Below are 27,829 nucleotides of genomic sequence, written 5' to 3'. Positions count from 1 at the left end.
AATGGATGAATCCTCTTTGATGATGATTATGGTTACCCTAGGCGGCTGAAGCAGCAGGTGGAGTCCCAGAGACAGAACCACAGAGCCATTGCTAGCGCCCTCCGGAGGAAGATGAGGAGAATGCAGACACAAGTTAGGAGGCAGGTGGCACTCATCTGTGAGAGTCTAGAGGTCATGGGAGAGGCAGAGGAGGGACAGGAGGGTGAGGGAGAGGTGTATGAGGGATATAGAGATGAGGGATATGGAAGGGGGAAGGAGAGGTGTATGAGGGATATGGAGAGGGGGAAGGAGAGGTGTATGATGGAGAGGGGGAAGGAGAGGATGAGGGATATGGGGAAGGAGAGGTGTATGAGGGATATGGAGAGGGGGAAGGAGAGGTGTATGAGGGATATGGGAGGGGGAAGGAGAGGTGTATGAGGGATATGGAGAGGGGGAAGGAGAGGTGTATGAGGATATAGGTGTATGAGGGATATGGAGAGGGGGAAGGAGAGGTGAGGGATATGGAGAGGGGGAAGGAGAGGGATGAGGGATATGGAGAGGGGGAAGGAGAGGTGATATGGAGAGGGGGGGATATGGATGGAGAGGGGGAAGGAGAGGTGTATGAGGGATATGGAGAGGGGGAAGGAGAGGTGTATGAGGGATATGGAGAGGGGGAAGGAGAGGTGTATGAGAGATATGGAGAGGGGGAAGGAGAGGTGTATGAGGGATATGGAGAGGGGGAAGGAGAGGTGTATGAGGGATATGGAGAGGGGGAGACTACAGAGGAGAGTAACACAAGCAGCAGCTCCTAATATGGGAACAGGGTTTATTTTTGTATTTTACAAATGATTAATGACGTTTTAAAAGACATATGGGTTTTTATATAAAATAATGATTTTGCGGAACTATGAAAATTAGAGGTTTGTATTTTAATTAAACTTTTAATTTAATTTTTGTGTGTTTTGTACAGACTGCAGATGTATTCTGATGGAATGTTTCATTTTCATAATGTTTCTATTAGGTTGATTATTGTATTCTGGCAAATCCAAATCTTGAATGATTAAAAAATGACATAAAAACATTTCTATATGTCTTGGTTTTATTCAACGATCGTTTTCATCTTTCACGTATTAAATATGGACTGTCTGATCAAAAGGACATTGAACTGTAAAAAATGAAATCAACACGCAAACACACATCTCTTTACTGTTCCTCACATGTAAACATTGACCAAAGGTATCACTTAAAGTCTGTAATATACAGTATCTCACTACATTTGGTGGCACATCTATACTGAACAAAAAAAACACAACATGCAACAATTTCAAACATGTTGCTGAGTTACAGTTCACATAAGGAAATCAGACAATTTAAATAAATACATTTTTTCCTAATCTATGGATTTCACTTGGTGGGCAGCCAGGTCCAGCCAATCAGAATGACTTTTTCCCCACAAAATGGCTTTATTACAGACAGAAATTCTCCTTTATTTCAGCTCATGAAATATGGGACCAACACTTTACATGTTGAGTTCATATTTTTGTTCAGTGTCGTCCAAGTCCAAGTCTGCAACAGTATTATCCTGGGAGATCCTCTCGATGGACTCCATGGAGGAGTGTTGTGAGTGTGACGACTGGGCTGGACACTCCTCCAGCAGCCCAGCTGGAGGACTGTCCATCCCAGAATGCATCAGAGGCAGGTAGATATCGTCCATGTTGGGCAGCACAAATACTTTCTGGAATGGAGAGAAGATAGATTAATTGTTTTATTGGGGATAGATTGTCTTACTTGGGATTTGGGGGGAAGGGGAGGCAGGGGAGAGTAAAAGAGGAAGAGCTGGATGAGAAAAGACAAGGGAGGGCGAGAGGTGAGAGATACAAGGGCAGGAAAGGGAGGGGGTGAGAGAGAGAGAGAGAGAGAGAGAGAGAGAGAGAGAGAGAGAGAGAGAGAGAGAGAGAGAGAGAGAGAGAGAGAGAGAGAGAGAGAGAGAGAGAGAGAGACAGACAGAGAGAGAGAGAAGACAGAGACAGAGAAAGAGAGAGACAGAGAAAGAGAGAGAGACAGAGAGAGACAGAGAGACAAGACAGTAGGAAAGAGAGAAGGGAGAGAGAGAGAGAGAGAGAGAGAGAGAGAGAGAGAGAGAGAGAGAGAGAGAGAGAGAGAGAGAGAGAGAGAGAGAGAGAGAGAGAGAGAGACAGAGAGAGAGAGAGAGAGAGAGAGAGAGAGAGAGAGAGAAGAGAAAGGAGGGGGTGAGAGAGAGAGAGAGAGAGAGAGAGAGAGAGAGAGAGAGAGAGAGAGAGAGAGAGAGAGAGAGAGAGAGAGAGAGAGAGAGAGAGAGAGAGAGAGAGAGAGAGAGAGAGAGAGAGAGAGAGAAAGAGAGAGAGAGAGAGAGAGAGAGAGAGAGAGAGAGAGAGAGAGAGAGAGAGAGAGAGAGAGAGAGAGAGAGAGAGAGAGAGAGAGAGGGAAAAGAGGAGGTGGAGCAGCAGGAAAGGAAAGAGAAGTCTAACCTCAAACTCATCCTGCAGCTTCTTCTCGATCCACTCGGTCACGTGACAGAAGGTGACCTCCCTCTCCCCCAGCTTGGGTCTGACACGCAGGTCCAGCTTGGGAGGCACACAGAAACTGTACCTGGAATACACACACACATGCACAAATATAGGACCCTATCAGGACCCTAAAATCCAAATAACTTCACAGATCATCATTGTAAAGGGTTTAAACACTGTTTCCCATGCTTGTTCAATGAACCATAAACAATCAATGAACATGCACCTGTGGAACGGTCGTTAAGACACTAACAGCTTACAGACGGTAGGCAATTAAGGTCACAGTTATGAAAAGGTAGGACACTAAAGAGGCCTTTCTACTGACTCTGAAAAACACCAAAAGAAAAATGCCCAAGGTCCCTGCTCATCTGTGTGAACGTGCCTTAGGCATGCTGCAAGGAGGTAAGAGGACTGCAGATGTGGCCAGGGCAATAAAGTGCAATGTCCGTACTGTGAGACGTACTGTGAGACAGTAAACAACATGGTCTTGTAGTGGATGCAAGCCTCGAATGGAAGCCAGTGGAGTGGTGTGTGGCAAAATGGGGTGCGATGAGAGAACGTGGGAAGGTTGAATACCAGGCGGGTTGCAGTGTTCTGTAAAAATACCAGGAAGTCAGCTCCAAGAGATTATAATTTTGGAAATCTGCTCCCAAGTACTCCCGTGCATAATAAAGAGACACGTGATTGTATACAAATGTAAGCAAGGTTTGAAATTATTATGTTATAGTCAAATATTACATCTGTTTGGGCTTCTTCCGGTCAATTTGCTGTCTACAAATTATTTGCAATTATGATCAGGCCCCCTGACCTTCTGCTCAAGGAAAAATCATCCGGCTGAATCGAGTTCATGATCTGTGTCACAGAGTAACTTTGAGTGAGAGTGGATCATACCATATTCTATCAGTAGGGGGAGGAGGGAAAGGGAGTGTTGGCTGTACTATTTTTTTTCAGTAGGGGGAGGAGGGATGTTGAGTGTGGCCCATACCATATTCTATCAGTAGGGGGAGGAGGGATGTTGAGTGTGGCCCGTACCATATTCTATCAGTAGGGGCAGGAGGGATGTTGAGTGTGGTCCGTACCATATTCTATCAGTAGGGGGAGGAGGGATGTTGACAGCCAGTGTTCCAGAAAGCTCCTGAACCTCCACTGCCAGCAGCAGGGGCGTGTTGGACATCTCCTCAATCTTCTTTTTGATGTACTCATTCTCTGTCGCCTTCTGGAAGTACTTAGACTTAGCAATTTTGTCTACAAATCTCAAAATCCGCCTGCCTGTCCTCCCGCCACCAACAGCAATCCTGCAGAGGGGAGGAGAGGAGGAGAGAGGACTTATACATGAGAGGACTTATGCCTTCAGAGGTAAATGTCACACTGGTCACAAATGAAAACAGCACTGCTATGATCTAAAACTAAGGGCCCTATTCAATCCATAGCACTGAATATCCACTTCATAGCGTGATTAACAATTCACATATTTTAATAGAGATCTATTGCAATACGGATTGAATCCAGCCATAGTAGCTTAAATGTAAGCTATATTCTGGGAAAGTGATGTCAAAGTACAGTGCCTTCGGAAGGTATTCAGACACATTGACTTTTCCACATTTTGTTACGTTACAGCCTTATTCTAAATGGATTTTTTTAAAATCCTCATCAATCTACACACAATACGTCATAATGACAAAGTTTTTACAAATGTTTGCAAATTACATAAGTATTCGGACCCTTCGCTATGAGACTTGAAATTGAGCTCAGGTGCATCCTGTTTCCATTGATACTGGAGTCCACCTGGTGTAAATTCAATCGATTGGACATGATTTGGAACGGCACACACCTGTCTATATAAGGTCCCACAGTTGACAGTGCATGTCAGAGCAAAAACCAAGCCATGAGGTCGAAGGGATTGTCCGTAGAGCTCCGATACAGGATTGTGTCGAGGCACCAATCTTGTGAAGGGTACCAAAACATTTCATTCTACATTTAAAATCCCCAAGAACACAGTGGCCCCCATCTTTCTTAAATGGAAGAAATTTGGAACCACCAAGACTCTTCCTAGAGCTGGCTGCCCAGCCAAATTGAGCAATCGGGGGAGAAGGGCCTTGTTAACCAAGAACCCGATGGTCACTCTGACAGAGCTCCAGAGTTCCTCTGTGGAGATAGGAGAACCTTCTAGAAAGACAACCATCTCTGCAGCACTCCACCAATCAGGCCTTTATGGCAGAGTGGACAGACGGAAGCCACTCCTCAGTAAAAGGCACATGACAGGACTCTCAGAACATGAGAAACAAGATTATCTGATCTGATGAAACCAAGATTGAACTCTTTGGCCTCAATGTCACATCTGGAGGAAATCTGGCACCATCCCTACGGTGAAGCATGGTGGTGGCAGTATCATGCTGTGGGGATGTTTTTAAACCTAGTTAAATTAAGAGATCTTTGATGAAAATCTGCTCCAGAGCGCTCAGGTCCTCAGACTGGGACAAACGTTCACCTTCCAACAGGACAACGACCCTACGCACACAGCCAAGACAACACAACAGTGGCTTCGGGACAAGTATCTGAATGTCCTTGAGCGGCCCAGCCAGAGCCCAGACTTGAACCCGATCAAGCATCTCTGTAGAGACCTGAAGATAGCTGCGCAGCGACACTCCCCATCCAACCTGACTTGAGAGGATCTGCAGAGAAGAATGGGAGAAACTGCCCAAATACAGGTGAGCCAAGCTTGTAGCGTCATACCCAAGAAGACTGTAGGCTGTAATCGCTGCCAAAGGTGCTTTAACAAAGTACTGAGTAAAGGGTCTGAATAATTATGTAAATGTCATATTTCAGTTTTTTTTTAATACATTTGCAAAAATATCTAAACCTGTTTTTGCTTTGTCATTGTGGGGTATTGTGTGCAGACTGATGAGGAAAATGTTTTACTCAACTACAAATCCTTGTCTATTCTTTGAGGCTACCAGACGGCCGTTTCATTATTTGTAGCAGCCATAAGGGCATGAAATCAGCAGACGGCAAGGCAGGTTGAAGTGCTCGGAGTGTAGATGTATTTATTGATTTACAGGTGATCCATGGTGAAAGCGCCATATACTAAATATACAAGGACAATAGGCCAAAAGAAATCACCTCTGTATCAGGTTCAACCTGTCCTATCTGGATGGACAGGTAGAGGGCAAGACTGTGTAGCCTCTCCTTGAGAAACCAAATGGAATCTGTCTAACAGAAGCTCAAACATTATATGATACAATCACTTGGTCCCCAGATCCATACAATTACCTAATTGGCAATTACAACCCATAAACTGGTTCTACAATGTAAAAGGCCATTTCCACTTCCATTATTACATTCATTTTAATCAAGATGAATGATTGGTAATGATATTTCAACACCAACAATCAATTTCTCTCATTTAAGGTTCTGACTCCAAAGCGTGGAGCGCAGACAAACGGAAGGCAGACAAACGGAAGGCAGACAAACGGAAGGCAGACAAACGGAAGGCAGACAAACGGAAGGCAGACAAACGGAAGGCAGACAAACGGAAGGCAGACAAACGGAAGGCAGACAAACGGAAGGCAGACAAACGGAAGGCAGACAAACGGAAGGCAGACAAATGGAAGGCAGACATAACCCGGGAAATATGAAATAAACAGAACCTCTACCAGATAAGTCTTGTGAACGTTAATGTGCACAATAAACGGTACAGAGATGGAATGATGAAACACTATCAATTATTGTAGTATTAGATGGAATCTAGATTTACCAGATAGGGCCTATGCACTTTAACGTGTGAAAGCAACAGAAAACACTTCAACAGGAGAAAAAAGCAGTTTGGAGAGCATAATGAAGAGGTGTGCAATGGTGCATCTTTACCACAGTAATAATACAATTGAAACAAATTCCAAAGGCAAGTTTCATATGTAGATGATCAATTTAAAGCTGTTGCATACCAGCAGGCCTATGCTAGCAACTGTTGCTCCATTACCGATGAGCTTGTAAAGTGTTCTTAAACACCAAGACATTTTTGTAGCTGTATATGTATTACGGCAATCCTCTCTTCTATAATTTAACCTGATCCTATAGCTGTACAGCAATTTAGCAATCTGTTCTCTAGCTCGTCACCCGGCCTGTGTTGATTGACAGCTTGCTGGTCCAATCACAGTGCCGAGTGTGTGTTTCACTAGCCAATCTGTTGCAGTTTTTTTTGCAAGGGCGATGCTGTGCTGCTGTCTCTGGCTGGGTGTACAGTAATCCACATAGACTCTGTACCACAAAATGAGTGACAAAACATTACAAAACCTGGCCAGATAAGTTCAAGTCATCAGTCTCGAGTCAAAGCCGAGTCCCAAGTCTTGAGGGTCCAAGTCAAGTCTCAGGTTATTTTATTTTCTATCAGGTTGAGTCTAAACTTTAGACTCTAAAGTCATCAAATTTGTGACTGGAGTCAGATTTGAGTCCAAGTCATGTGACTCGAGTCACAACTCTGGTTGTGACTATAGAAAATGATATTAGGGCTCGAAGCGCCCCAGCGCTATAGCACGCTTGAAATGTCAAGATCATTTCCGATGAAGCCAACATATGCAGCGTTTACCGTGAATGCAGTCTCTGCTAGCGTGGGAACATTGCCTTTAAATGGAAAACCAGCGACAAAACCAAATATCATCGCTACGGATTGAAACGAGGCAAATACAGTACAAGGTCACAGTCAGGAAAAACTCCCGGCCGCATCATTCTACATGGCCGACTATATTTGGTGTGTAAGAGAAAGAGACATCAATTACCCTTCAGCACCAGGTAGAATCCCCTTTTCTCCCACAATGCTTTGGTGCTCTGAGAGCAGTACTTCCTCCTCATCAGAAGAGCCGGCGCTGGAGGACTCTTCATCACTGTCAGCCAAAACACTGAGGACGGGTCTGGACCTGGACACAAAACACAATAACACAGGTTTCCCGAGTGTCTCGTGTGGTTCAGTTGGTATAATATGGCACTTGTAATGCCAGGGCAACTAGTATAAAAAAGAGTGAAAATGTATGACTGTAAATCGCTCTGGCTAAGCATGAGAGCAAAATGATTTCATCTCTCACTGAGACTAACCTTAATCCTTATCTGAGTTCAGCACCAACCCTAGCTTTATCCACAAACCTGATAGAGACATTTTTTGGATTTGACACCTAAATAAAACCATACTCAGCAGAGCCAACCATACTGTAAAAACAAGCTCATACATGCTTAACAAAAAATATGATATTTTTATGACAGAACAAGGATCTATTGTAGGAATCCATTTAAATCTGGAAACAGACCAACTAATCAACGTAATGTATAGAGAGCTCTGTCATGTACAGAGAGCTATGTCATGTGCAGAGAGCTATGTCATGTGCAGAGAGCTATGTCATTGTCACGCCTTGGTCTTAGTATTTTGTGTTTTCTTTATTATTTTTTCAGGCCAGGGTGTGACATGGGGTTATTGTATTGTTCGTATTGGGGTTTGTAGTATTTGGGATCGCGGCTGATTAGGGGTGTTGTATAGGCTTGGCTGCCTGAGGCGGTTCTCAATCAGAGTCAGGTGATTCTCATTGTCTCCGATTGGGAACCGTATTTAGGTAGCCTGGTTTCGCTTTGTATTTCGTGGGTGATTGTTCCTGTCTCTGTGTAGTGTTCACCAGATAGGCTGTAATAGGTTTCTCGTTCCGTTTGTTGTTTTTGTATATGTTATAGTTATTTCATGTTACGCTCTTCATTCATTAAAGTCATGAGTAACTACCACGCTGCATTTCGCTCCGACTCTCTTTTGACAAACGAAGAACGCCGTTACAGTCATGTACAGAGAGCTCTGTCATGTACAGAGAGCTCTGTCATGTACAGAGAGCTATGTCATGTACAGAGAGCTCTGTCATGTACAGAGAGCTATGTCATGTATAGAGAACTCTGTCATGTATAGAGAGCTCTGTCATGTACAGAGAGCTCTATGTACAGAGAGCTCTGTCATGTATAGAGAGCTCTGTCATGTACAGAGAGCTATGTCATGTACAGAGAGCTCTGTCATGTACAGAGAGCTATGTCATGTATAGAGAACTCTGTCATGTATAGAGAGCTCTGTCATGTACAGAGAGCTCTGTCATGTACAGAGAGCTCTGTCATGTATAGAGAACTCTGTCATGTATAGAGAGCTCTGTCATGTACAGAGAGCTCTGTCATGTATAGAGAACTCTGTCATGTACCGACAGCTCTGTCATGTATAGAGAACTCTGTCATGTATAGAGAGCTCTGTCATGTATAGAGAACTCTGTCATGTATAGAGAGCTCTGTCATGTATCGAGAGCTCTGTCATGTATAGAGAGCTCTGTCATGTATAGAGAACTCTGTCATGTATAGAGAGCTCTGTCATGTATAGAGAACTCTGTCATGTATAGAGAGCTCTGTCATGTATAGAGAACTCTGTCATGTATAGAGAGCTCTGTCATGTATCGAGAGCTCTGTCATGTATAGAGAGCTCTGTCATGTATAGCTCTGTAGAGCTCTGTCATGTATAGAGAGCTCTGTCATGTAGAGCTCTGTCATGTATAGAGCTCTGTCATGTATAGAGAGCTCTGTCATGTATAGAGAGCTCTGTCATGTATAGAGAGCTCTGTCATGTATAGAGAACTCTGTCATGTATAGAGAGCTCTGTCATGTATAGAGAGCTCTGTCATGTATAGAGAACTCTGTCATGTATAGAGAGCTCTGTCATGTATAGAGAGCTCTGTCATGTATAGAGAGCTCTGTCATGTATAGAGAGCTCTGTCATGTATAGAGAGCTCTGTCATGTATAGAGAGCTCTGTCATGTATCGAGAGCTCTGTCATGTATCGAGAGCTCTGTCATGTATAGAGAACTCTGCCAGCCACAGGCTCTGTTCTAAGATTCACTATTAGAGGAGTTTGACAGATTAAGAGGGATTTTGTAGGTTGGTCTCTTAATTATCATGAATTGTCTGTCCCCTCTGACAGAGCATAGCAGCTAATCATGACCAGGATGTCATTACCTGTTTTAAGTCAGTGTTTGTTTGCAGGCTATTTAAGGGCACTAGGCCCGCTGGGTATTGGTGCGGGCTTCTGTTACAACTTCTAACAATGGTGATTGGAGGAGTCAAGCGCAGAGAGCAGGTAATTCTGTACGTGGATATTTTATTCCAAATACTGTGGAGCCACAGACATGCAAAACACCAGGGCGCCTGAAACAACCCGTCCCAAAATACAACGGACTAAAACTGTCCGGAAAAATATAGAAAACACTCATACACCAGATAACAGAGAACAAGCCCGCACTAATACCCAGCGGGCCTAGTGCCCTTAAATAGCCTACAAACAAACACTAACTCAAAACAGGTGCACCCAATTAAACCCAATAAACAGAAACAAACGGAAAGGGAATCGATGGCAGCTAATAGGCCGGCGACAACGATCGCCGAGCGCCGCCCGAACAGGAAGAGGCACCATCTTCGGCGAGATTCGTGACAAGGCAGTGGTTATATTGTAGCCTGAAATCCAGATCTGTTTGGTGCAAAAATTCCATAATAGCACAAACAGACTGGAACCCAGGCTAGTAATTTTGCAGTTCAATTTACAATGAAATAATAGTGTTAGTTGTACTACGTAAAATGCATGTTGTTCAGTAAACCATATATTTTCTTTTAGATGATAGTGCAGTATTAACTGTAATGTGACTGACCCTAGGCTGCCAGTATCAGTGAGGCTGTCAGTGTCCAGGCTTCCCTCCTTGCCCTCCTTGCCCAGTTTGGACAGGTTGATCTTGGTCTCCAGGGTCATCTGCAGGGCCCCAGTGTATACCACCTCCAGCTCCAGCCACAAGCCTGGAGAACACACACACATATGTGCGAATGCAAGCACGCACACACACACACTGACACACACACACACACACACACACACACACACACACACACACACACACACACACACACACACACACACACACACACACACACACACACACACACACACACACACACACACACACACACACACACACACACACACACACACACACACACACACACACACACCAGCACAGAGATTAAGAGACAGATCAGATGATTGAGAGGGAGGAGACGGTCCATTGCTCATGTCATCTGATTATGATAGAGTCCTGAGCATCAGATGAGTCGATATTATTACAGTAATCTGTTGTAATCTCAGTGAGCCTGGGAGCTGTTACCTCCTACTGGGGACGTGCAGCATATTGGTTTGGTGATGGTGTGTCTATGCGTGTGTGTGTGTGTGTGTGTGTGTGTGTGTGTGTGTGTGTGTGTGTGTGTGTGTGTGTGTGTGTGTGTGTGTGTGTGTGTGTGTGTGTGTGTGTGTGTGTGTGTGTGTGTGTGTGTGTGTGTGTGTGTGTGTGTGTGTGTGTGTGTGTGTGTGTGTGTGTGTGTGACTATGAGTGTCTATGTGCATGTGTGTGTCTATGTGTGTCTATGTGTGTGTGTGTCTATGAGTGTGTGCATCTGCGAATGCATACACACACAAGCACATAGTGCTTGGACAGGATTTGCTGGCTTGTCTTTAATAGTCTATTGACGCACCCGTGCGTCAATCTAAGTAAAATAATAAAAATAAATCCCATCAAAATCTGTCAGATTATGCTAGAGATATCACATCTCAATCTGTCAGATTATAATAGAGATATCACATCTCAATCTGTCAGATTATAATAGAGATATCACATCTCAATCTGTCAGATTATAATAGAGATATCACATCTCAATCTGTCAGATTATAATAGAGATATCACATCTCAATCTGTCAGATTATAATAGAGATATCACATCTCAATCTCTCAGATTATAATAGAGATATCACATCTCAATTTGTCAGATTATAATAGAGATATCACATCTCAATCTCTCAGATTATGCTAGAGATATCACATCTCAATCTGTCAGATTATAATAGAGATATCACATCTCAATCTGTCAGATTATAGATATCACATCTCAATCTGTCAGATTATAATAGAGATATCAAATCTCAATCTGTCAGATTATAATAGAGATATCACATCTCAATCTGTCAGATTATAATAGAGATATCACATCTCAATCTGTCAGATTATAATAGAGATATCACATCTCAATCTGTCAGATTATAATAGAGATATCACATCTCAATCTCTCAGATTATAATAGAGATATCACATCTCAATTTGTCAGATTATAATAGAGATATCACATCTCAATCTCTCAGATTATGCTAGAGATATCACATCTCAATCTGTCAGATTATAATAGAGATATCACATCTCAATCTGTCAGATTAGAGATATCACATCTCAATCTGTCAGATTATAATAGAGATATCACATCTCAATCTGTCAGATTATAATAGAGATATCACATCTCAATCTGTCAGATTATGCTAGAGATATCAAATCTCAATCTGTCAGATTAGAGATATCACATCTCAATCTGTCAGATTATGCTTGAGATATCACATCTCAATCTGTCAGATTATGCTAGAGATATCAAATCTCAATCTGTCAGATTATGCTAGAGATATCAAATCTCAATCTGTCAGATTATGCTTGAGATATCACATCTCAATCTGTCAGATTATGCTAGAGATATCAAATCTCAATCTGTCAGATTATGCTAGAGATATCAAATCTCAATCTGTCAGATTATGCTTGAGATATCAAATCTCAGTCTGTCAGATTATGCTAGAGATATCACATCTCAATCTGTCAGATTATGCTAGAGATATCAAATCTCAATCTGTCAGATTATGCTAGAGATATCAAATCTCAATCTGTCAGATTATGCTAGAGATATCAAATCTCAATCTGTCAGATTATGCTAGAGATATCAAATCTCAATCTGTCAGATTATGCTTGAGATATCAAATCTCAATCTGTCGCATCCACCTATGTTGGCCTTCCAAATCTACGGTGGAAGGTGGCCGAGCTACAGCGGTGTTTATCAGACCATGAGACATCCCGAAAATCGGTCTTCTCACAGAAATATCTGTAGCGTCTGAACGTTATGACCCTTCTATGGAAAGGGCAGACTCTCAGGATCACGATGGTGTTCTCAGTTTTGCTAAACGAACCACAGAATAGTCATGGGACTCGTCTGAAGGAAACCCTTACAAACAAATGGAAGTATAGAGGTAGTTTTGTGTCCCAAAAAATAAGGGGTTAAATATGTATAGATATTTATTTTCTTATAACTGCTAGATATGGGACAGATACTTCAAAACCTTATTCCTTATGATAATTGTTTTTAAACTATATTTTTTGACATTTATGAATTCAATCTGTTTCTATCAGTGATAATAATAAAAGCCAAATTAAATATTTTTGCAAATATTATTATTATTATTAAACCTAAAAGGGTCCTAAAACAGCTAATTGATCCATGGTATGACCATCTTAAAACAATTCCATGTGTTAGTTTAGTACCTACAGAGAGGGTTAGTCTGTAAGCCCTTTCCTCATGTCTCTCTGCTCGCATCACAACTTGCGCAAGGCAACACGACCTGCGTCACATCCATGCCTCTCTAATCACACACCGTCCCATTTACAGATTCATACAGAGCTCCCCCTGCGCAGTCCACATTTGTCACCATCATTTTGGGGGGGAATTATAATCTGTTGTAATTTGCTATAATTTGCAGACCTTCATAATCAGGACAAATCCATTTAATCTGCTTCTAAGTACTCCTCCAGAATCTAGATTAGACTAAGTATGACACACTGTCATTGTCTTTCACTAATTGGTGCTCTGAGAGTTTCATATACTGTATGCAGAGTGGGCTGATTCGCTGTGTCATCATTAGGGTCAGGAGTTATTCCTGACAATATTTGGACCGCAGAGTTTCTCCTGGTCAGGTCACATGGTCTGGAAAACACCCGGCCCCAGTCATCATCGCAGAAACATCAGGGAGAGTAAAAAGGAAGTGAGCTTTTTAGTTGACACTCGCCTCTGCTGTTGACTACAGGTCTGGACGCACTGGTGATTTGGGGCAGACAGGAGCCCATGTCCAGTTCAGTCAGAGTCAGCTCATTCATGAAGTAAGGCAGCTGCACACACACACACACACACACACACACACACACACACACACACACACACACACACACACACACACACACACACACACACACACACACACACACACACACACACACACACACACACACACACACACACACACACACACACACACACACACACACAAACAAACAAAGAAATGTTGCTTGTTTCCAGTGGATTTTGTGGTTATGTTGGCTATATACTACTAGACAATTACCAAATAGAAACATTGTACAAGCTCCCTTTACTTCTGAAGAGGGGATTTTACACGATGAGAGCTCACACACTCACTCTGATTTTGCTCAACTTTTTCTGGATCTTTCTGGAGACAATGTCCGCCCAATATTTCTCACGCAGGAAGTCCCAGAATATTCGACCAATCAGTGCATTGACCCAGTCAGTGTTGTCCTCCACCGGGAACTCTGGGAAATCACAGGTGCACTGTAGGGAAATATATACGCCACTACAGATTAACACACTATTTAATTATATAATCTATCTGTTTTTAGATGTCTCATTCAGGCGGTCAGCGGAACTCACCCTCACTTTGTTGGTGGGGCTTGTCTCTGTGCTGTTGAGGGGTGGACTGGGCAGGGGGCTGGGCTGCTCTGAGGGCAGGAATCGAGCCATGTAGGTGGGGTAGTCCAGCAGTGGAGAGCCCACCCTGGATGGTTGGATGGAGGGGGCAGAAGGGGGAACGGGGAGGTCCTCTTCAGTGCTCCCAATCCTGCTGGAACCTCTGCTGTCCTGGGACCGTCTTGATGGGCTCACCCCTCGCAATACCGGCACATCTAGATACAGAGATGACAGCTGTCGGTTCACAGATTTGACATTGTTGTGATCATTTCTTTTAAGTGTTACATGAGAGTGCATCTGTAAGGAAATGTGTAATATTCTCAGCGATAGATTTAGCTTCAGGGGACTTAGTGACTGTCTAAGACGTAGGACAACACTGTTCAGTTCACTACCATGACAGACCAGAGCAGGGACAGAAACATGTGTAGTTAAGTGCTTTGAGAGCATCACGACAGTACTATATTCTCATACATGTCCACGCATCTGTAATCTACAAATGAATCATCCTGGAATACATAGAACTGGAGCATATAATCCACGAGAGTAACATTTGCTTGATTTATCCTTCTCTTTCCACATACTTTCATGGCCAATATATGTGTTGTGAAGATTTGTCATTACACAAAAAACACAAATAAAATACTAACGCAAAGTCAATTAAATGAGGGAAAAAGACAACCATACAAGACAACAAAAACAAACAAAAACAGTTTATCCTACCTGATCTGCAAACACATCTGCCAGGCCTCTCATTCTCCTTCTCCTTCTCCTTCTCCATTACCATGGACGCGGACAGGAAGTGATGAAACCACTCCTCCTTCTCTCTTCCTGTCCGTCCGAAGAGGTATAGGGTTGTGGGGAGGTTGGCTGCTGGTTTGGGGTTGGAGGTGGGTCGTGTTTGGAGTTGGGGGTCTCCCCCCTGCTCCGCTTTTGGGGTCTCCACTGTGCCCCTCCCCTCCTCCATGACCCCCTCTCCCTCTGTCAGCTCAATGCAGATAGGGTACTTCAGGTTCCACAGCCTCTTACGGGCTAGCTCAGAGGGCAGCAGGAACACCTAGTATTACAACTAGACTTATTAGAAACCTCTTATAACACAACACTAATACATCTGGTTATTATGCTTTCAGACCATCTCAAAAAACATTGCAAGCGCCCTGCTATGCCATGCTAAACCAACCGGGCTACAGAGGACCACTACTGCCGCGATTATTGTATGTAACACACATATAAAATACATTTTAAAAACATCTCAATGTTTTATGAAGTCAATGAATAAAATATAAAACCTTGCATCATATTTCCTCAAATGAAGCGTTAAGCTTTGAACAGCGAGGGTAAGTTGACAGACGAAGCAGACAGACCTTGCTGTGTCGTAGCTGGAAGCAGCGTGTGCTGACAACCGCAGCATCGGGAGGCTTTTCATCGTAGGTGGCTCTGCGGCTGATGTTGTTCCTGGGGTAGTCCAGGCGAAGGCAGTGCCCCTCCAGGCTGGCGAACACAGAGTGGGTCAGGGACAGGTGGTAGGTCTCTGGGTCGTACTCAAACATCTCGTTCAGCCAGCCCTGAAACCAATGGGAATATACCCAGTTATATAGTGAGACAGTAAGCGAATACTTGAACGTCACATGGGAATACCCTGAGAGCATGCTTCAATGACTACGACAAGCTGATGTGTAACACGCTATTTTATATGTTGATAATAGCTTGTCCTTCAGAACACATGTCAATGCAGTTAGTCAAAGAGTGAACATACACCATGGCACATAGAGAAAGCTACAAAGCAAAACATCACAATATTGATATTAGACTTGACTCTTCGGGGGGCCTAGGTCATTTAGATGGTGTTAGTGTTAGAGGGGAAAAATCTCAAAACTCCCTCGCACTGATGTCCATGACTAACTGTTCACCCCAAGGCTCAGTCTGACATCCACTTTCCAAACAAACAAGGGAATTATCCCTCCTCACGAAGATAACCTCTCTTTCCCCTGTGGCGCTACACTTTACCACTGATAAGACTGCCAATGAACCTGAGAAATTACACAGCCCCAGCGTCTCTGCTCAGTTAATTGCCTCTGGAGCTGACTGCGCTGGGTCGGAGCTGTACCCTGCATCTGGCAAGGCTGTGCTTAGCTCTTCTGTGCTCTGCCCTGCTGTTCTCAGCCAAGAGAGACAACACTAATGAGGCTCTGTATCTCTTTAAGTTTGGAGGAACTTTTTTATTGGGCGACGTTAATTGCATCCCAGGCACTTTTAGCTATCGCACAGGCACCACATTAGAAAGGATTCAGGCTCAGAGAGGGAGAGAGGGGGGAATGGGAAGTGCTGACTTGTTTTAGGAAGACAAGTTCTAAGAGGTAGGTGCATGCCACATTATGTAAGATTTTAAAAAATTGTTTCTATTCAGCCAATTCTTGTGTGGGTGTCAAGATCTGTAAAGACCAAGGCCATTTTCTGACTCCATGGTTATAAGTTCCCATTCAGACGTAGCTGGTCTTTTGTGCTGAGAGAAATGAACTGTACAAAAAGGGATTCACCTTCAGCCTCTTATCTTTTGGGGGGGAATTTATTTTCACTATTGAACACTATCTTACCTTGAGGACGTCTGATTCGTTGCTGAGGGTATCAGCCTGCTTAACAACCTCAGTCAGGGCCTGAACATCTCTGTGTGGATGTGGCTGAGTTGTGTGTCTAGTTGAGCCCAACCTGATGAGCAGCAGCCCCAGCAGGAAGCCAAAGGCCATGCCCAGAGCCAGGCCTGATATATAGGGGCCCAGGGGAAGGATGAAGTAGGCGTAGGACAACACAGCCACACAGAACAACACCATGTGTGGTGGAGGCGGTGGAGAGGTGGGTTGAACAACCACACGATGGGGTCCTGAGGAGATCAGTGAACCAGGCAATCTCCGCGGGCGACTGTGATGATGACTCTCAATGGCAACAACCTGCATGACTTCATCATAGGTGCAGATCTCCAGTTCCTCTGAATTGTCATTGGGTTTGTTACCGTGGTGATAGTGGACAGAACATGTTCTAGTGGGCAGACCCTTCTTTGGGTGTTTGACACACGGCCAGTCAAACACCGGCGGAGAGTCGCCATCCGTTCTCTTGGCACTCCGCAGCGGAGACTCTGTGATGCCCACCTCCGTGCTTTCCATCCTCCCCACATAGACACCTCTGGAGCTGGGGGAGCCAGCTGAGTGAGTCCCTGTAGCTCTCTGGTGCTTGGGGCTGCCTGCTGCTGCATTCTCCTTCTCATCCCCCATGATCTTACTGAAAATACTGATAGGTTTACTGAACATAGGCTCCTGCATGGCCTCAGAGAACTTCCGCTTCGTGTCCTCCAGCTCCATCTTGAAGAAGCCCGCCTTGGTGCCCTCGGACGGGGATAGAGCGATGGGCGAGGGTGGGGCGGTACGGGAGTCTCCGTCACTCCTTCCCTTAGGCTGAGTCAGGTTCTTCCACTGCAGGTGCAGGTTGAGGCGGGAGTCAGACTTGGACTGCGACACCTCTGGCTCTGAGCGGGAGATCTCAGTAGAGATGGACTTGACTAGGCTGAGGAAGGGCCTAGGTCTGAGGGATGAGCCATGAGGGAGCTCCAGCTCCGTGGACAGGGACTTGACCAGGCTAGCCAGTGGCCGGTGGGTGGGGGTGGTTGGGCTGGGGGAGAGGAAGCTGGGGGCTGAGTTGGAGCAGTCCCCCAGGGACCCAGGTGAGGAGGGGGGAGAGGGGTACGTGGAAGGCTGGGGAGTGCAGGCAGTGTTGGTTCTCCTCTTCCATGGAGTTCTGTCTCTCCTTGGAGAGGGAGATGTAGGGAGTCTGGTCGTCATAGTCGTTGTGTTCAAGGGGGGAAGATGAGCTCGTTGTCATCCAGACTGTCCCACTCACCCTCTGTGCCTGTTAGCTGGATCACGATGCCCCTCCTGAGCCCGACATGGTGGGCCCTAACTGGGGGAGCAGAAAAGGGAAAGTGGGCAGGACTCTGGGGGTCATGAGGTGGCCTTAAACCTCCCACTCCATCATCTCCTTCTTCTCTTCCTCTTGCCACATTTTCTCCTATCTCTGCCATTTATTGTCTTATCATTGTAGACCCGAGGCACCTAGGAGTCAGCAAAAGAAAGATCAACCCAGTCAGCTACTGTTCATGATTAAGTCCCAGGAGAAAGGGAGAAGAGAAAGAGAGAGAGAGCTTCTGTTCATATGTTATGCCTCATTTTCATCATTAGCATTCCTTTCAGTGAGAGTCTGCCCTTCGTGTTCATGCAAGGAGGTGTGAATGCAGCTTGGCAAGCAAAGGGAAATGACATCATTTTAAATCTCTGTGTTGACATTTGCCTACATCTGAATTAGGCCCTCGATAACAACCTCTCCGTCTCCCACTGCCGTCGCTTCACATTTCAAATCAAATCAATATGTTATTGGTCACATACACATGGTTAGCAGATGTTAATACGAGTGTAGTGAAATGCTTGTGCTTCTTGTTCCGACAGTGCATTAATATCTAACAAGTAATATAATAATTCCACAACAACTATCTAATACACACACATCTAAGTAAATGGATGGAATAATAATATGTACATATAAATAAATATATGGATGAGCGATGACCGAGTGGCATAGGCAAGATACAGTAGATGGTATAGAACACAGTATATACATATGAGATGAGTAATGCAAGATACGTAAACAAGTGGCATTATTAAAGTGACTAGTGATTTGTGTGTGTGTGTGTGTGTGTGTGTGTGTGTGTGTGTGTGTGTGTGTGTGTGTGTGTGTGTGTGTGTGTGTGTGTGTGTGTGTGTGTGTGTGTGTGTGTGTGTGTGTGTGTGTGTGTGTGTGTGTGTGTGTGTGTGTGTGTGTGTGTGTGTGTGTGTGTGTGTAGGTTTGTGCTTGGAAAGTAGGGCCTATACAGAAATAGATAAGAAAGTTTCCTCCCTAAATGTTGTTTAAAGTAGGGCAGAGCACTGGGCTTGAATCCAATGCTGTACCTTGGGGGCCTGTTGCTCCAAATACCATGCAGATTTGGGGTGGAAGAAGTACTGATTAAAATGTAAGATTACACTCATTCACAAGATTAATATATTAATAATTTCATGTATATGAACAGGGAAAAGACACATTTTTCATATAAGCCTGATGTAAACACTGTCTGTAGAGGTGTTGGCCTATCACATCATAGAATAAGCATATGTGCACTTCAGCTCTGACCAATCGTATGATTGGGGATCTATTATACACATTTCTCTGCATTGTTGCCATGCAACCAAGTGATTTTTAGATTCACCTCAATCAAGGCACTTCAGATGACACACAAAATAAGATGTACTGTATGTGTCTCTCATACTCATCCGTTTAAGAGACATCAGTTGGTTTTACTCTGATCCCTGCCGTCAGAACCCAGAGCAGTCCAGAGCAGCCCGCCAACACGATCTGATGACTGCTTCAGCAGCTTAAAGAGCAGCTTATGTAATACTAAAATGAATGGTAACGGTAGTCAGAGACGCTTTCCATCACCTCCTCCGGGCAGCCATTTAACATATATTCTACACCATGGTACTAAAGAGCTGAATGGCAGAATTTGCAGTAGGCCTGGCTATAACATTATAGGCATTAAAGGCAGCTAGTAGTCCAAGTCAGTCCAAGAAAAGAGCATGTGTAGATCAGTGGACAGGAGGAAGATGATGATCAGGACCCTATGAGATACACCACAGTGCATTTGGAAAGTATTCAGACCCCTTGACATTTTCCACATTTTGTTACGTTACAGCCTTATTCTGAAATGGATTCCATTATTTCCCCCCTCATCAATCAACACAAAATACACAATAATAACAAAGCAAAAACAGGATTTTAGAATATTTGCAAATTTATAAACAAAAAAACTGAAATACACATTTACATAAGTATTCAGACGCTTTACTCAGTACTTTGTTGAAGCACCTTTGGCAGCGATTACAGACTTGACTCTTCTTGGGTATGACGCTACAAGCGTTGCACACCTGTATTTGGGAAGTTTCTCCCATTTTTCTCTGCAGATTCTCTCTAAATCTGTCAGGTTGGGTGGGGAGCTTCGATTCACAGCTATTTTCAGGTATCTCCAGAGATGTTCGATCGGGTTCATGTCTGGGCTCTGGCTGGGCCACTCAAGGATCTTCAACGACTTGTCCTGACTCCTGCATTCTCTTGGCTGTGTGCTTAGGGTTGTTGTCCTGTTGGAAGGTGAACCTTTGTCACAGTCTGAGGTCCTGAGCGCTCTGGAGCAGGTTCATCTTTCCCTCGATCCTGACTAGTCTCTCAGTCCCTCCAGATTTAAAACATCCCCACAGCATGATGCTGCCATGTTCCTCCAGACGTGACACTTGGCATTCAGGACAAAGAGTTCAACCTTGGTTTCATCAGACCAGAGAATCTTGTTTCTCATGGTCTGATAGTCCTTCAGGTACCTTTTGGCAAACTACAAGCATGTGCCTTTTACTGAGGAGTGGCTTCCATCTGGCCACTCTACCATAAAGGTCTGATTGTTGGAGTGCTGCAGAGATGGTTGTCCTTCTAGAAGAGTGACCTGGTTGTCCTCTCCGTCAGAGTGACCTCCCGGACCAAGGCCCACGTCCAATTGTTCATCGCACCACGGACGCATCCGGCTGCGACAGAGCCTGGGCTCGAACCCAAAGACTCTGGTGGCACAGCTAGCACTGCGATGCAGTGCCTTAGACCACTGCGCCACCATGTTTTTCATGGTTTGGCCTAGGCCCCTCACTTCCAGTGAAGGGAAATCTTAAGCTACAGCATATAATTACATTCCAGAGGATTCTGTGCTTCCAACATTGTGGCAACAGTTTGGGGAAGGCCCTTTCCTGTTTCAGCATGACAATGCCCCCATGCATAAAGCGAGGTCCATACAGAAATGGTTTGTCGCGATCGCTGTGGAAGAACTTGACTGGCCTGCATAGAGCCTTGACCTCGACCCCATTGAACACCTGTAGGATGAATTGGAACGACGACTGGGAGCAGGGCCTAATCGCCCAACATCAGTGCCTAAACTCTCTAATGCTCTTGTGGCTGATTGGAAGCAGGTCCCGGCAGCATGTTCCAACAAATAGTGGAAAGCCTTTCCAGAAGACTGGAGGCTGTTATAGCAGCAAAGGGGGGACCAACTCCATATTAATGCCCATGGTTTTGGAATGAGATGTTCGACGAGCAGGTGTCCATATACTTTCAGTCATGTAATGTATAGACAGGGAATAAGAGACCATTTCAGATGCAGACTAGGTCAATTACTCTGTGAGTTAAACTCCACCATCTGTGGTTGGTTATGTAACTGCATTATGATGCTATGGCACAAATTCTACAGCATCTGGCGGCAGATTCTCTGTAATCCCTTCAGCCAAAATGGGCTGGAGAGCCATCAGATATTAGAGTCACAGAGTCGCAGACAGCATTAGACCTGTCTCCCAGCCTGGGGACAGGGGGATAGAAGGCAAGTTCTGCAGGGTGAATGGGTGCACAGTGCATTTACATGAATAGTAGAAATATACACAGGTGCACACACACAAACAAACACACACACAAACACACACCCAAACAAGCTCTACAGATGGTCATACTAACAACAAACTATCTGTTGATAAGTAATGGCTTGCTAAGGTTACAGTTAGGGTAAGGGTTAGAATAAGGGTTAGGGTAAGGGTTAAGCTTAGTGTTAGGACTAGGATTACGGTATGGGTTAAATTTAGGCTTAGGATAAGGGTTAAATGTAGAGTAAGGACTAGGGTCAGTAGATAGTTAGTTGAAATGTTATTGATAGTCTGTAGAGCATATGAAATTGAATGAAATTCACTGCTCGACTGATAACTAATATGACGTGTGGCTTACAGAGAGCTCATCACCTCGCTAGGGACCCTGGGACTGAACCCCTCTCTTTGCAAGTGGATCCTGGACTTTGTGACGGGCCACCCCTAGATGATGAGGGTAGACAACAACACCTCCGCCACGCTGACTCTCAACATGGGGGCCCCTCAAGGGTGTGTGCTTAGTCCCCTCCTGTACTCCCTGTTAACCCACGACTGCGTGGCAGTGTACGACTCCAACACCATCATCAACTTTGCTGATGACATGATGGTTGTATGCCTGATCACAGACGGCGATGAGTCAGCCTACAGGGAGGAGGTCAGAGACTTAGCAGTGTGGTGCCAGGACAACAACCTCTCTCACTGAGGAGCTGATTGTGTATCATAGGAGAAAGAGGGGACAGCAGGCCCCCATCAACATCGACGAGGCTGTTGTGGAGCTTAACATGATCCACATTAACCTGCACAGTCGTAAAGAGGGCATGGCAGCGCCTCTTCCCCCTCCCCCTCGGGAGACTGAAATGATTTGGCATGGGCCCTCAGAATCTCAAAATGTTCTACAGCTGCACCATCGAGAGCATCCTGACTGTTTGCATCACCGCTTGGTATGGCAATTGCCCCGACCTTGACCGCAAAGTGCTACAAAGGGTGGAGCGGACAGCCCAGTACTTCACTGGGGCCGGGCTCCCTGCCATCCAGGACCTCTATATTCGCTGGTGTCGTGGGAAGGCACAAGAAATTGCAAAAACTACAGCCACCCAAGTCATAGACTGTTCACTCTGCTACCGTCCTGCAAATGGTACCAGAGCATTGGATCTCGGACCACCAGGCTCCGAGACAGCTTCTACCCCCGAGCCACAAGACTACTAAATAGTTCATTAATGGTACCTTACTGTCTGCACTGACTCTATCTTGCACTGACCCTATGCACACGCACTAGACTATATATACACACCATATACACAGTAACTCACACATTCACAAATACTACACACACACGCATACCGAGACAACACAAACACACATACATACACTTTTACACTCATCATTTGCTGTTGCTAGACTGTTCTTTATTTAACTCTTATTATTATCTATCCGGATGCCTAGTCACTTTACCCTGCCTTCATGTACATATCTACCTCAAGTACCTCTGCACTGTGATCTGGTACTCCTTGTATATACTGTACCTCCATTCTTGTGTATTTAATTTAATTTATTGTGTCAGTTACTATTTTATTGTGTATTATTATTTGATCAACTCTGCATCGTTGGAAAAGGTTCGCAAGCAAACATTTCACTGTATAGTCTACACCAGTTGTATGTGATAAATACAATTAATTTGATTTTGAATACTTATTGACTCAAGACATTTCAGCTTTTGATATATTATTAATTTGTAAAAAGGTCTAAACATAATTCCACTTTGACATTATGGGGTATTGTGTGTAGGCCAGTGGCACAAAAATCTCAATGTAATCCATTTCACATTCAGGCTGTAACACCACAAAATGTAGAAAAAGTCAAGGGGTGTGAATAGTTTCTGAAGACTCTGTAGGACTATGCCCTATATATTACTAAAATGGGTGCCATTCGGGCAGCGTCCATGGTTATGAAACACCGCAGCATTATCTATCAATCAGCATTATCCTAGACAGGCTCAACCATGGCTTGGCTAATATAATGCCTCTGATCCTGTCAACTGCATGACACATAATGATGAGGATTTGACGTGCCAGCTCGGCGCGTGGTGTAAAGAGCAAGAAGGAGAACATCCAGTCAGTGGCACATGCAAAGTGCGGCATTATGCTGGTGCACACTGGGAGTATAGAACAAAACAAATGATTACGCACTAGTTTACCAGTTTCAGTAGTACGTGGATTTTCTATTGTGGGGTTGACCCCTCAATAAAAGTAAAATTTGACATAAAATTGATTCCAAATCTCATGTGTACTGCACTATTCAATACAGGCTCTAGAGGACAACTTCAGAGGCAACAGCAAGTATTTGCCCTGTTAATCTGAGATTTCATTCTGTCTATATAGGAGTTATGGAGGATGACTGTTACTCTACTCCTCCTAGGGCAAGTCAATATTCTCCATCGCAACGAGAGAATGATTGCACAGACCAAGCCAGACAGACAAACAGACAGACAAGCAGGCAGGTCTGTTCCTACTGCTGCTCTCCTCTCAGACCATGCAGTGTCAATACATCTCTCTGAGTCTGATCAGTCTGAGTCTGATCAGACAGGGGGACAGTGCCAGAGAACCGGATTAACCATAATGCAGGCTTTCACTGTAAAGTCAGACAAATCATGCTACGAGGATTATGGACAAAAATAATAACGGATATGTTTAGAATCTGGAAACGTGTTTATGCATGATGACTTTGTTTGCTTTATGCAAACATCACTGAGAGAGATGAGTGACAGCAGTAGGCCTATAGATGTCTTCCAAATAAACTGGAAGTGGTACAGGATAATGACTAGCGAGCTCGTTGATACATGTATGGTATAAATAAACGGTGATCAGTTATGGTTATAAATGATGTCTAGAGACAAAAGGCAAAACATTGCTGACATGTTGTTATGACATTCAATTAAATAAAGCATTTCAAGAAATAGGTTTATGTTTATGTTTTAATAGTTCTTAAAGAGTACATTAATTAATTTGACGAGGGAAGTCAGTTCAGAACAAATTCTGATTTACAATGTCAGCCTACCCCAGGAAAACCTTAACGACACTGGGCCAATTGTGCGACGCCCTAAGAGACTCCCAATCACGGCCACTGCGCCACTCAGGAGCTCAGCTACAGTGAAACACGTAAATCCTGGTCTTTATTTTGACAGTTTGTTGAAAACGTGACATACACTGAGTGTACAAAACATTAGGACCACTTTCCTAACATTGAGTTGCAGAAGCCACTGGTCCAAAACCGCCATAAAAAAAGCCAGACTATAGTTTGCAACTTCACATGGGGACAAAAATCATACTTTTTGGAGAAAAGTCCTCTGGTTTGATGAAACAAAAATAGAACTGTTTAGCCATAATGACCATCATTATGTTTGGAGGAAAAAGGGGGAGGCTTGCAAGCCGAAAACACCATCCCAACCGTGAAGCACAGGGGTGGGTGGCAGCATCATGTTGTGGGGGTGCTTTGCTGCAGGAGGGACTGGTGCACTTCACAAAATAGATGGCATCATGAGGTAGGAAAAGTATGTGGCTATATTAAAGCAACATCTCAAGACATCAGTCAGGAAGTTAAAGCTTGGTCGGAAATGGGTCTTCCAAATGGACAATGACCCCAAGCATATTTTGTGGCAAAGTTTTGGCAAAATGGCTTAAGGACAACAAAGTCCAGGGTATTGGAGTGGCCATCACAAAGTCCTGACCTCAATCCTATAGAAATTTGTGGGCAGAACTGAAAAAGTCTGTGCGAGCAAGGAGGCCTACAAACCTGACTCAGTTACACCAGCTCTGTCAGGAGGAATGGGCCAAAATTCACCCAATTTATTGTGAAACATTTGACCAAAGTTAAACAATTTAAAGGCAATGCTACCAAATAGTAATATAGTGTTTGTAAACTTCTGACCCACTGGGAATGTGATGAAATAAATAAAAGCTTAAATAAATCATTCTCTCTCTTATTATTCTGACATTTCACATTCTTAAAATAAAGTGTTGATCCTAACTGACCTAAAACAGGGAATTTTTACAAGGATTAAATGTCAGGAATTGTGAAAAACTGAGTTTAAATGTATTTGGCTAAAGTGTATGTAAACTTCCGACTTCAACTGTACATACCTGTGTTTATCCTTTATTTACAGTATTCGCCCCATGCTCACACATTTCTAATTCTGAAAATTGAAAGCATACCTGTGAGAGGGGTCACCCTGGTCGTAGTTGGTTTTATACTGTACCCAAAAGCAATCTGTGAGTTAATTTGACCATTGGAAAAATATCTACCTTGTAAATACTGCAATGCAGGTTGGATTGAGCCCCTAATTTTACTTTTCAAGGTGATGATAACACTTGTATTCCCAACACAATACATGTGAGTCCACATTTCAAATATATATTTTATACCCCATTAGGGATTCGAATGTAGCCCTCAAGTGGCAACAGATGCCAGGAACTCGGCGCCTTACCACTGTGAGCTAACTGTCCAGGGGGTCTTTTGCTCGCGACGCACACAATGTTATTATCAGAGCGTGTAATATATTGCTAATAAATATTAATTTTGTTGGTGGGTGAACGTAGATGTACCTGTCCCAAAACTTTCTCAGTAGACATACTTAGCAGAAGTCCACTGAGAAAGTTTTGGGACAGGTACATCTACGTTCACCCACCAACAAAATTAATATTTATTAGCAATTTCTCCCACCCACAACTTCTCACCTGAGATATGTTTGTGTCCGGGTCAAATGTACATTTTGAAGGGGTTGGGCAAAGGCTGAAATTGGGGTTGAAAATAAAAAGTAAAGTATTTGAACTTGAAATTAAATATTTCGAGGCTCCAAAACATATTAAATTAAAAAGCAATAATATCAAGTACCAAAACTGAATTCAATTTACCTGGTTATCGCTGCAGCATGGACACAAACCACACCACTTCTTCTGTATTGTTCAATTATCCCTGACACATCGAGAAGCGAACTCCAGTCTCCACGATTAACTTGACAATACGACGTACAATTCGATAGTTTTTATTCTCCAAAATAACGGTGTGTCAAGGTTGTCAAATGCGACCTAGAGAGATGTCCTGCGAAATGCTCATAGTGCGCGCTTGTCACATCACAAGCCTGGTTTGCTGCGCCCACTTGTATCAACAATGTTAATTCTTCACGGCGGACCGCAGTAAGAATAACTGACGGTTGTTCGTGTTCATTGATGTGTAGTGACTGTCTATTAAAAAGAGAAAGGTGCGCTGCCCACTGATCTTTTAATAGAAAATATAGTGTGACTCCAGTTCCACCACACGCTGCGCTCGTGCACACCTCCCACTTGCGGACTCTGTTCTAGATATGACACGCGCTCCCAGCATCATCATCAGAAGCTCTAGAGCTCCTTTTACCAATCTGATTATAAAAACCATGGCCGCAGTGCACTTTAATCCAGATTAAATACTCCAGCCTCAACACACTCTCTCCGAACGTTCTCACTCTCACACACACACGCGCACACACCGAGAGTGAAACAGAGATGCTCAGTTGGGGTTGCTTCTAAAGCCTACCTCTCTTTTTTATAGAAGGTTTAGCTTTATTATATAAATTATATAAATTCAAACAATTGTGAAAACACATATGAAATGGCCAATATATTATTTCACACAAGCAAGCCAATAAAAAAAAACATAAAACCACATTTGTCTATTTTTCACAGGCCATGGATGCTATGACAATGCTTTCAACCTCATTCTATAGAAACCTTTATTAACTTGTCCTATAGATAAAATGAGCAGGAGTCAGCTCTCTGGCCTGGAGCATGAGAACACTTATGAAAGCAGGGGAAAGGGAGAAAATAATGAATAGGGCACTCCATCTATCTTGGCCTAGATACAGAAAGCTCTGGAAATGACAAGGAGCAGGGCATAGTGTTCAGACTCACTGCTGCAGCTGGGGAATACCCCCCCCCCCCCCACCCTCCTCCTCTCTTTCTACCATCTTTCTCTCCCTCTCTCTCTTTGCCTCTCTCCCTCTCACTCTTTCTCTCCTGCTTTCTCTCTTCTCTCTCATTCCCCTCTCTCTAGGATAACCCCCTACTAGAGGATACCTCTCTCTCTTCTCTCTCATTCCCCACTCTCTAG

The 27,829-nt window shown here is 43.9% G+C and overlaps 1 protein-coding gene across 1 annotated transcript; it reads right to left on the bottom strand.

The window, feature by feature from the left end:
* Window positions 1–1,407: 1,407 nt before the first annotated feature.
* Window positions 1,408–27,045, bottom strand: tex2l (testis expressed 2, like). The gene is made up of 13 exons (XM_046357103.1): window positions 26,599–27,045; window positions 26,422–26,476; window positions 16,772–18,277; window positions 15,542–15,742; window positions 14,901–15,234; window positions 14,145–14,395; window positions 13,896–14,045; window positions 13,492–13,591; window positions 10,226–10,367; window positions 7,298–7,435; window positions 3,605–3,820; window positions 2,487–2,607; window positions 1,408–1,714 (listed from the first exon to the last, which is right to left on the bottom strand). The coding sequence occupies exons 3-13, from the start codon at window positions 18,005–18,007 to the stop codon at window positions 1,499–1,501; spliced, it is 3,105 nt and encodes a 1,034-aa protein (XP_046213059.1). The 5' UTR covers window positions 18,008–18,277; window positions 26,422–26,476; window positions 26,599–27,045; the 3' UTR covers window positions 1,408–1,498.
* Between the last annotated feature and the right edge of the window lie 784 nt (window positions 27,046–27,829).

Source organism: Oncorhynchus gorbuscha, linkage group LG07 (genome assembly GCF_021184085.1).
Source record: "Oncorhynchus gorbuscha isolate QuinsamMale2020 ecotype Even-year linkage group LG07, OgorEven_v1.0, whole genome shotgun sequence".
NCBI classification, from domain to species: Eukaryota; Metazoa; Chordata; class Actinopteri; order Salmoniformes; family Salmonidae; genus Oncorhynchus; species Oncorhynchus gorbuscha.
Note: the sequence above shows the minus strand (reverse complement) of the source record. Positions and strands in the feature narration are given on the sequence as shown.